The 10000-nt window shown below is 44.1% G+C and overlaps 1 protein-coding gene and 3 non-coding genes across 4 annotated transcripts; 2 read left to right on the plus strand and 2 right to left on the minus strand.

Annotated features, from left to right (window-relative positions):
• Positions 1–1876: 1876 nt before the first annotated feature.
• Positions 1877–4785, minus strand: LOC125948121 (putative sodium-coupled neutral amino acid transporter 10). Its single transcript, XM_049673885.1, has 4 exons — positions 4501–4785; positions 4315–4432; positions 3839–4241; positions 1877–3765 (listed from the first exon to the last, which is right to left on the minus strand). The coding sequence occupies exons 1-4, from the start codon at positions 4585–4587 to the stop codon at positions 1980–1982; spliced, it is 2394 nt and encodes a 797-aa protein (XP_049529842.1). The 5' UTR covers positions 4588–4785; the 3' UTR covers positions 1877–1979.
• A 3159-nt stretch (positions 4786–7944) lies between these two features.
• On the minus strand, positions 7945–8016 carry Trnad-guc (transfer RNA aspartic acid (anticodon GUC)). The gene has a single exon. It is a non-coding gene; the product is annotated as a tRNA-Asp (tRNA).
• Positions 8017–8562: 546 nt separating this feature from the next.
• Trnad-guc (transfer RNA aspartic acid (anticodon GUC)) lies at positions 8563–8634 on the plus strand. Its single transcript has one exon. It is a non-coding gene; the product is annotated as a tRNA-Asp (tRNA).
• Positions 8635–9395: 761 nt separating this feature from the next.
• On the plus strand, positions 9396–9467 carry Trnad-guc (transfer RNA aspartic acid (anticodon GUC)). Its single transcript has one exon. It is a non-coding gene; the product is annotated as a tRNA-Asp (tRNA).
• Positions 9468–10000: the final 533 nt, after the last annotated feature.

Consider the following 10000-nt stretch of genomic DNA (forward strand, 5'->3'; position numbering starts at 1 on the left):
GGAAATTTCATTTGCATTATTTGACCCTACTTCTACCGAAGGCTATCTATTTTATAAAATATGCATAGTCCATTATGGTATCGGCCAACAAGGAAAAATCGCTGACTTTGTGTAAAAGAAGAAGAAAAAAAATCGACACAACGGCAGAAATACACTTTCTAACATCCGGCGGGGGGTTTTGTTTGCCAAAGGATTGTTAACCGGAACAGGCGCATAATCAGGATCAGTATGAAATTATGATTGTAAATTGTTCGCCCTACCGTTGTTTCCAAAGGAGAATTCCATGGTCTTTGCTAGACTGTGATATCAGCAGCTGCATGTAAGGCCGAAAATTGCTCACACCATTCATAGTTGTCCTCCCATTCTTATCAGATGAGGCGTATTGCCAGAAGTAGAATGTACTATTATTATTGCATGGCTTCTCGGTAAGTTATTGTAGGTAACCTCAATTATACAACTGGTTTAACAGTTGATAGCACTAATAAATTACTCCTATTAAAAAGAAGTTGAAACAAATGCACTACCCCCATTCCATCGACTCTGCTAACCAAGCTTCTGCTAACGAACTGCACTTAACTACATTCCGACTGGACCTACATTCTGACTGTGGAGGGGGTTTTGCAGGCAGAAGTAGAACAATGTAACACAAATTTCACGTTCCAGTCTCTCACCAGAACAACACAGAAAAAAATACCGAATTCGCCGTCTAGTATCAGCATCTACCACTTTACAAGTAGCTGCATCGCATCGCTCCAGCATTATCATAATTGCTCCCATTTCGACACAAAAGGTGGAAAACTTTGCATTTGCATCTTTCTGCACCGCGGACTTACGCTTACGGGCAACTTTAGCCGAAAAAAGCATAATTCCTTTTAATACCTCGCTGTGCGTTACTGCTCGTAGCAAATTTACATCACACAAGCGTAATACCAGTACCCACAGCTCGAGCAGCAAAATGCTTCCATCAAGCTTCTTAATCCTGCTTCTTTCAAACATCGGATTCCCGGATCTACCCAAAACTATGGTGCGTTTGGTGATGAATTATTCCTGCGTTAAGGCTTCCAGCTTGAATCGATATGCAAACAGCATTTCCGTGCTTTTTTCCCTTCTTTTATTGTCGCTCGTTGGTGGACGATGTTTTTTTTCGAAACGAATCGGAAAATCACTCTTGCACTCGCCTGGTGGCGACCACGTTAGTTCGATTGCAACACATCCGACGGGGGAGGCCATCAATTATTCATATGATTAGATTGTATTCGACAATCACCGGTTGAGGATTTCGATCCGAATACTCTGCAGAGGAGCAGCAGCAGCAACAGAAAAACAAAAATACTGTTTCATCGAAACGATAGGCAGACCATGCCAAATGTGCTCGCGTGTTCCCCCGGTTGTATCCCCCAATCCTAGCCAGCATGCCCCCCGGCCGTACGTAGCAATTGTGTTTTATCCTTTCGATTGTTGTTGCCGATGTGCTGTGTTCTATTTTAACAACAAAAACCGAACAATTCTTAAATTGCATTGCACCGGAAGGAGCAAAAACGCACGAAATGAATACACCAGACAATCTATAATAACCGGCTGGTGAGGATGAGGGACGAGTGAGCGGGAGATAAAAATCAATTCGTTTTCAAAATTAATGCGAAACAATACCACCGTTCCTTGTGTGGTGGATAGTGGTGAAAAGCAGCGGGCGAGCCGAAAGCGGGCTAATTTGTACCGATAAAACAGCTAGCAGCTAGCAACACATTCATCCGATTGATCCTGTGGAACATATGAGCATTGCAATCGATACTTTTATTCGCACTTGATTAATTAACGAAAATAAGATTTCTTTCCCGAAAGGAAACGGCACAACTACACACCTTCTATTCGATCGAAATTTCCGACGATACATACATCAAAAACCACAAAAAAATATACGTTTATTCAGTCTAGAGATTTCATCGAAACCAGTCTCTCCCTTCTTCGCATTCGTAAGATCACTTTTCTACATCAACCGTGACGATGCCCGAGTTCGTGGCGCTAGGTTTGGGACAATTTTCGTCTACTTCCACCGTCTGCCTAAGCTGCAATTCCGATTCGCGCTTAAAGCGCATAGCCAACAAATCACGCTTGCCGGCGGCCCCATCATCGCTTTCTTTTGATTTCCGCTCTGGTGTTTCACCCTTTGCAACCTTGTCCTCTACGGGAATCACTTCCACCGGTAACGGTGGCAATGGTGCTGCGTTTTCCTTAACCTCTTCGTGTTGCGCTTTGGTTTGGAACACTGGTATTACGGCTTCCTGCTTCTCGTCCTTTTTAGCCTCTGTTAGGGCACCATGCTTTGATTCCGATATTGAGCCGGCATTCACAACTGTCTCCGATAGATTGCCACTCGGTGCTTGTGGTACCGTCGCTGCGTCTGCTCTTAGATCTACCGGTAGTTCCCCTTCACCGCCACCTTCGATCGGTAACCGGTCGACATCGTTCATCTGCTGGTTAGTAGGCGGTTCCTTCTGTAAAACAAAATTGCTTCCATCTCCTACGTTGGCCCCCGGTAGCGGGACGGTTTTATTGGTACCACCGGCGGTAAGTAGTTTAACGATCGGATCACTCGGACGATCGGGATTCTTGTGCGGCTCATTTACCACTTCCAGCGGTGGTGGCGGCGGCTGAGCCTCCTCGTGCGGCAGCTTGGCGTTGCTTTCTACCGCCAATTTCTCCATTATCTGGTCCAGCTTCTTCAGCTGTTCCGACTCCTGGTTCTTCTTCACCAGCTCTTCCTTGATATTTTTCACTTCCTCCTCGAGCACCTTCTTCGTATTTTTCAGCTCACTGATCTCATTCTGAATCTTTTGCTTCTCTTCAACGGCGATCGCTTGTTCCTTTTGCAATATTGCACCTTGATCGACGGCCACACGGACCTGCTCGGTAACCGGTTTGGAATTTGGTTCTGGTTTCGGAACCGGTACTTCCGGAGGAATCTCCACTACCGGTGCGTTCGGTTCCGCAACCTTACTCTTGGGTAACTCTTGTGATTTATTATTCTTTGGTATGATCCTTTCGTTGTCCTTTTCAGGAGGTTGCGGCTGTGGAAGCTTATCATTATTCGTCCCTTTCGTCAGTTGCTCATTGGGTTGAACAGCGAGCTTTTCAAAAATAGATTCCAATGGGATAGCGGTGGACAGTTCGTGCTTTTTCTCGCTCGCTCCACCATCGATCGCCTGCAGATTAGCATACGTTCCCAGTACCATTGTGAGAAAACCGAACACTATCATCACCTGCGCGACCTTCTTCTCGTTGATATTTGTCTTGCAAATCGTCATGTAGCAGGCTGCCGGAATGATCAAACAAATGGCCACACCGATAGTTGAGCCCACCAAACCGATTACCACTTCGATCGATGGTATCAAGAGTCCGACTATCAAAGACACCACAACGATAGCGACCGTTAGGGGGCGGAACTTTGATTCAGGAATGTACAAGTGGGCGTCAGAGGCCCTTTTGTAGAGCAGCGAGTACAAACTGACCCGGCACGGGAAAATTGCCAGCGGGAAGCTGAATGCAACCGACAGCACAAACCCAATCTTGATGACATCACTAACGAAGGACGGTGAAAAGTCTACCAGAATGTTACCGGAAAACCGGTGCCCATTGAACGCGACGTAGCCGAAGAAACCGATCGCAACGTAGATGAGAGTGCAGATATTGGTTGACTGACGTATGACACGATCCATCTTGTCCAGCGATGTCGTTGGCATCGTAGCGTACACTTCGAATATTTGCCTACAAAAATAAAACCGGAAATGATATTAGCAGCAATCGCAGATCGGTAAAGTTGCCGATTCCGACTGCTTACATCTGACACGAAAGGGCCATCGTGAAGATGGGCATACACTGAAGAATACCGCTCCACTTCCACAGATCCATTCGATCGAACCAACCATTTTGCTGAAACTGGTTGCTTGCCTCAGATATCACTTTCAGCACGAGACAAAGGTAGAATCCCAGGGAGGCCGAACAGACCGACGCAAGACTGTCCACATTCCGGAGCATACCCAGCGGGATGATGCACACGATCGTCACCACTATCATCACCCATGATCGCAACGTGCTGCTTTCATCCAGCGACAGTATCTTGGCCGTGATCTGTGGCCCAAGGTCACCGACCACCACGAAGTAGGCGATACATGTTCCCAGCAGGTATCCGACGACGCATAGCTCCACCAACAATTTACCGCCCGATCCAAAGGCGTAAAAGGCTGTCGAGTAAAAAGCGACCATTTCCATCAGCAACATACCGTCCGGTCAACAATGGACATCGGCATCACTTACCGATCTGTTCAAAGTTTTTCCTCCTCGAGATGATGGCCGATTTTACCATGTAACTACAGACCAGCCGGGTTACATAGCTGCTGAGCAGTAGCAACACTATCGACAGTACGATTCCACACTGAAAAGTGATAAGCGAAGGAAGGAGAATCACGAAGCTGGGGTTTTCCGTTTAAGTTCCACGATTACCTTCTGGAAACAAAACGGCATAGACAAAATGCCCACTCCGATGATACTGTTCGTTAGCGTGACCGTTTGTACGGAATTCGTTTCCATCACTTTCGGCGACAGCCACCAGCTGAGTACATTATTGTAGGCAGACGCTGTTCTATTTCTATCACTAAAGCGTGTTCTCCAGCTGCACAACTATTTGTTTTCCGCTGCGTATGCGGCAATTGCGCCACTTCTTCTTCGCCGATGTTTTTCCCCAGTCCGGCTCCACCTTCTTGGCCCTCCGCAAGCTTCTCTGAGGATATAGCCTAAATAATAGCACATATTTAATAAATACGGATTTAAAAAATGGGAATGAAATACTGAACAGTTCAAAGATGGAAAAACTTGCCAGAGCGATTTCCGATAGATCGTTTCGAGACTTCCGGATGTCGGTCGTAGATTTCTGTGCTCTCCAGAGATAATTGAGAGTTGACTAACTGCTTTCCGTAACTAGTAAAAGGATTTAGGATCCTTTTTTGGGATTTCACGCTCCTCTTTTGAAGATGTGGCAACAGTTTTCCACGGTTTGAACGTTTTATACCACCGGAAAGCTCTAGTTTTCCAACGACAACACCGGTAGGAATTGCAAATGACGCTAATTTGCTATTATCACCTTTATTTTTAACACGAAATTCACGAAATAAGTTCAAAAAAGTTAAAAACCTCCCATTTTTACCGCGATTTCTGAAGTCGGAACGAGCGAATAAAGAAAAAGACGAAAACAAAGAAGAAAAAACAACAACGGACAAGGTTGTTGCCCGCGAGGTGTGCTCTTGTCAAGATTGTTGCAAGGAGGTGTGCTCTGGTCAAGGTTGGTTTATCCATATTTTTTTAATCTACCGAGAAAATGTTATTTTTAGATAAGTAAATTAGTAAATTAATAAGTAAATTGCAACCTTTCAGAAATTGCGACTGTCCAGGATATCTATTTCGTTATTTATGAATTAAGTTCTACGAGCCCGTCACGAAAACAGTGTCAACGGTTTCTTGGAATTTGAACCTGGACGATTTTTTTCGCGCCCAGCTTTTGTTGACCCCGGCGTCGTTTCGTGATCGTTTTCGTGAATTTTAGTGTTTTAAACCTTTCGCAAAAATGCGGGTTATCGGAGTATGTTCGATTAAGCACCGGTAAATAAGAATCAGGCTTTGTTCATAGATCGGTTCTTTCCCATTTTAGGTAACGATTGCAACCGGCAATGGCAATGGTGGCGATAGTATCCAAGCAGAAGTCACCGTTCTGTTGGGAAAGCGGTTTTGCGTTTTCGGTCCCTACATACGTCTTGTGCTGGCGCAATTCTTCTCCCAATCATCCGAGCCATTCAGCCCACTGTTCTTAAGATCACGTATTACCATACGACTCAAAACCGAGCGCGATCCGTTCCGGCTTCTGCGGAAACGCAACATCTTGCCATTCGACGGAAAAGGAGTAACGCTCGAACGGGAAGCTGGAACGAACTTGATACTCGTAGACGATACTATAAAGATACCGATCAAAGAGTTTATGCTAAAGTGCCCTGGATTATTCTACGGCACTGAAAACAACACCGACTTGAATCTGCTGCTATCGCAGCGGCGTTTCTTCCAAAGCGTCGTGAACGCTAGTATGCTTTGGAAGGTTATGTTCAATTGCTTTAGTTGCAAGACCTTCTCACAACTGCAGGCGGAAGATCAAGCGGTAAAGCAGGCACTGAGAGAAAGGTATTTGTCGTTGCAACTGTTTGATGGCGATCATAAGATAAGTGAACTCGAGCTACGATTGCAGGAGTCTGGCGATAGAATGCGGATGGATAAATCGCTTCAGAAACTAATCCGCAAAATGTATTCAATGGAAGCATATCGTTATGCCGGCGAATACGAGCGTATGAAGACCGATTTGGGGGAGGTAATTAACGAGCGGAAGCAGAAGATGGTTCTCCGGGAAAATCATAAAGAACTGCAGGAGTTTGCGACGATGGGAGTGATAGTGAAAGAACGGATCAACTTGTTGAAACATCAGCTCCAGTGTATGCTAGATATTAACGCGGCACAGCTGAAGGACACCGAGCAAAAGTTAGAACAAGTGGTCAACTTTGAACGTTTCCAAACGAAGATAGTGTCCCTGGTGGATAGCATTCTTCAGTCGTACAATGACTTACCGGATGTGAACATTGACGCATACCAGATAGAAGAGATCTCCTGCTCCCTCATGAACAACGATTCCATGCAATTACTAACATCCGTGGGTCGCAGCGTCTACCGGACCGAATATCTGCTGTAAGTAATCTATTGTATAATGATATGTTTGCAGAATGAATACTCCATGCGCTTATTGTATTTTACAGAGATCGTAAAAACGAATTTGCAGAGCTCAACTGTCGCATACGTAGGGCCAAACAGGAATCAAATATGGCCAATTTATCGCTTCGGATGCATATAGAACAGATCGAGAAGTTTAAGGAAGTCTGTCATAGCTATACAAGAGAAAATGAAGGCATCGCTCCTGATGCACTGTTGCATGACTTACACGCGCTTGTGACCGGACAAGCGCAAAAATTGACTGAATTGACTAAAACCGAGTTTAACCTCCACACGGCTGAGCAAACCGCCTGGTTAAAGTATGAAAACATTCCCATTGTATGTTATCAAGAACTGACCTCAATCGCCGCGGTTAAATATGTGATTGACAGTGCAAATATGAATGTGCGGAATGATTTCCAAGGATTCTACTATGAGTGGGCAGCAGAGAACACTCCAGGAGCGTTCTGGAAGGACGGTGTTTCTTGTGCTGCCCTATTCAAATCACTGGATAGTGCCAACATCGTAAAGCAAAAGACACAGGAACTCGGTGTAACCAATTACCGCTTCCTCGTCGTTGATTTAGCGAACCGTAGAGGAAGAACCTCGACTTTGCAAAATATGTTGCATGTTCCTGGACCACAGGTTCGCTACAACGAGGCAAATGTGTACACTGAAATGGTGAAAATGGTGAATGAAGTTGTGGACAGTTTATTGCACAAGCTTCGAATTCGTGGCGAACGAGCGATACTGCATCGGGATGTACAAGATTTGAAATCGTCCTACGAAACTACGATGAACGAGTTAGATCATTGGCTCATCAATCATGAAGCTCTCCGTGACGAAAGGTGAGTGTGAAACATCATAAACTTCCGGGGTTATCTCTGAGATCGTTAGTGCGATAATGGGTACCATTTACAAAAAAGTGCAAAAGGCTGCAAGTTGTCGGGCTTGAATAGTTCTCACAGGCATGAAGTTTAATTTAACACATTTTAATTTCATGTTGATTGTCGAATAACTAACGTAAAAGATTATCTTTTTCGCCTTGACCGCAATCGGAACATCGTGATGCAATAATATGTAAGTGGGTGGTGAGAAGTGAATCTAAAATAATATATTGGTTACCCATGGAAAAAAAGCATTTGTCTCCCCGACGGGGAATCGAACCCCGGTCTCCCGCGTGACAGGCGGGGATACTGACCACTATACTATCGAGGACTTGTTGGGGGGTCGTCTTCGATAGTTTTGAAATAAGCAAATCATGAACGTAAACCTCTATACAGTTCTTTATTGCATCTTCCTTTTCTGATTTACCATGAATGAAGGTTCCTAGCTAAGTAACTGCTAAAATGATCATTTTGTAGAATTTCTATTTGTTTTTCTATTTAGGAGATTGCTTTTCTATAATCTTTAATCATCTTATAAACAAACAAAATAAGATTTATTCGTAAAAATGGAATAATACAAAAGCCAAAGACGATTAAGGATTTGTAGGTGACGTGATTTAATCGTTTACCCCTGCTTGTTTATTATTTGTTTCAAATAATGAATATGCTGTCGAATAAGTACTTTTGGTATTCGCTCATAAGCCCTTAATAGTTTTACGATTTATGTTTGGTACTGTAAGTCCAGGATGGTTGCCGGGCAGAACATTTTTGCTGGGTGTGTAAACCGTCAATGCTCATAACAGGATTGTTGTCTATTAGATCCGTATGATCTCAGTGCAAAGCCTGAGGTACGATTTTTGGCGTCTGATCTCACAAGTCCTCGATAGTATAGTGGTAAGTATCCCCGCCTGTCACGCGGGAGACCGGGGTTCGATTCCCCGTCGGGGAGGATTGACATTTTTTTTATATCTGGTCTGTCCAAAACATATTGTGTTCGTATTAGATAGCTCTTTCTATGTTTAACATAGAATGCAATGCAATTGTTATGCAAAAGCGTAAACCAGAATTAGATCGATCCAGTGCAACTAATCAGTTGAGCATCTCTATTCTTCTATTCCATCCAGTTTCAATATTCCTGTTTCCAGATGACAGACAATTAAACCGCAATGTCACAACACCTTCACTACAAATCTACTGTCTAAAATTCATAATGACCTTGCTCCTAAACGTATTCTCCCAAACAGCATCCCATCCTTAGCCACATCAAACAAAAATCTAGGAAAATCTCTTTGTACACTAACTCCCACATGGTATCAAGAAATTGTCGTAAGACGCCAAAAATTTCTATCCTCCTGCGGTTTGGTCCCAACCATATGTTGGGAAAATTGCAGCTCCAAAAATTCTGGGTGCAGCTGTGTCACCATGTGTCCAAATTTAAAAAACCTCTGTGCTATCATTTATCCATCCGTTGGCCTATGTTTACCATTCCGACTTTCTCATTGCTACCGTTATCGTTACGTGGTCAGGCCTAATCGGATCTGAGCCTATAAAATATTATATGCTGAGGGGAATTCTGAACGCCATTTCGAGCTAAGCACTGCTATGACGATGGCGCCCAAATACCCAATTATTGAGGATTCGTTTACTAATGTTGAGGTTTACGTTGGTCTGATGCGTATTTCAAAACTATTAAGATCTGGCTTTGATATATCCTCGATAGTATAGTGGTCAGTATCCCCGCCTGTCACGCGGGAGACCGGGGTTCGATTCCCCGTCGGGGAGGAGATTTTATTTTTATTTGGACTCCTGTCCTCTAGTTCCTACGAAGGTTAATTCGAACAATTAGCCCTTTTCTCTTTTGCGGCATTGTCACACCTCAAACCATCACTTTACCTTTCATTCGAACATGCTCACGTTGATGAACTTGCTTTCTTTCTGCAGAGTGGGGAGACTAGTTGCATTTTGGAGTAAAAATGCGATGTATGTATGGCTCGCAGATATACTACTTTAAATATTGCACCGGCCTTGGACTGCCGCAAAAGTGGATAACGATGGCCAAATCCCAAATCACACACGTTCTTGCTAAAGGTTATTGTATATTTGCGAATTGGTTTTCAGTTCTCTTTGGTCAAACGATCGATGTACTCTCCGGTTAGTGTCAGGTACGGGAATAAGGCGTTCAAGTGACCAGACATTAGTAACAATCGCCTGCAATCCAGCATCTCGACAAACTGGTCGAGTGAAGCATCTCCCAGCTAATCCCAGCTAATTTTGAGAGCGACGTACTACGCTTTCGTTCTTGTAGTTCAGCACAG

Source organism: Anopheles darlingi, chromosome 2 (assembly GCF_943734745.1).
Source record: "Anopheles darlingi chromosome 2, idAnoDarlMG_H_01, whole genome shotgun sequence".
In the NCBI taxonomy this organism is placed as follows: Eukaryota; Metazoa; Arthropoda; class Insecta; order Diptera; family Culicidae; genus Anopheles; species Anopheles darlingi.

Excerpts from the sequence above, each read along its gene's own strand:
- LOC125948121 (XM_049673885.1), bottom strand. The coding sequence starts at position 4,587 with ATGGAAACGAATTCCGTACAAACGGTCACGCTAACGAACAGTATCATC. Across the intron at positions 4,433-4,500 it reads TGCCGTTTTGTTTCCAGAAG|TGTGGAATCGTACTGTCGAT; the intron begins GTAATCGTGGAA and ends ATCACTTTTCAG. Across the intron at positions 3,766-3,838 it reads ATGGCCCTTTCGTGTCAGAT|GCAAATATTCGAAGTGTACG; the intron begins GTAAGCAGTCGG and ends TTATTTTTGTAG.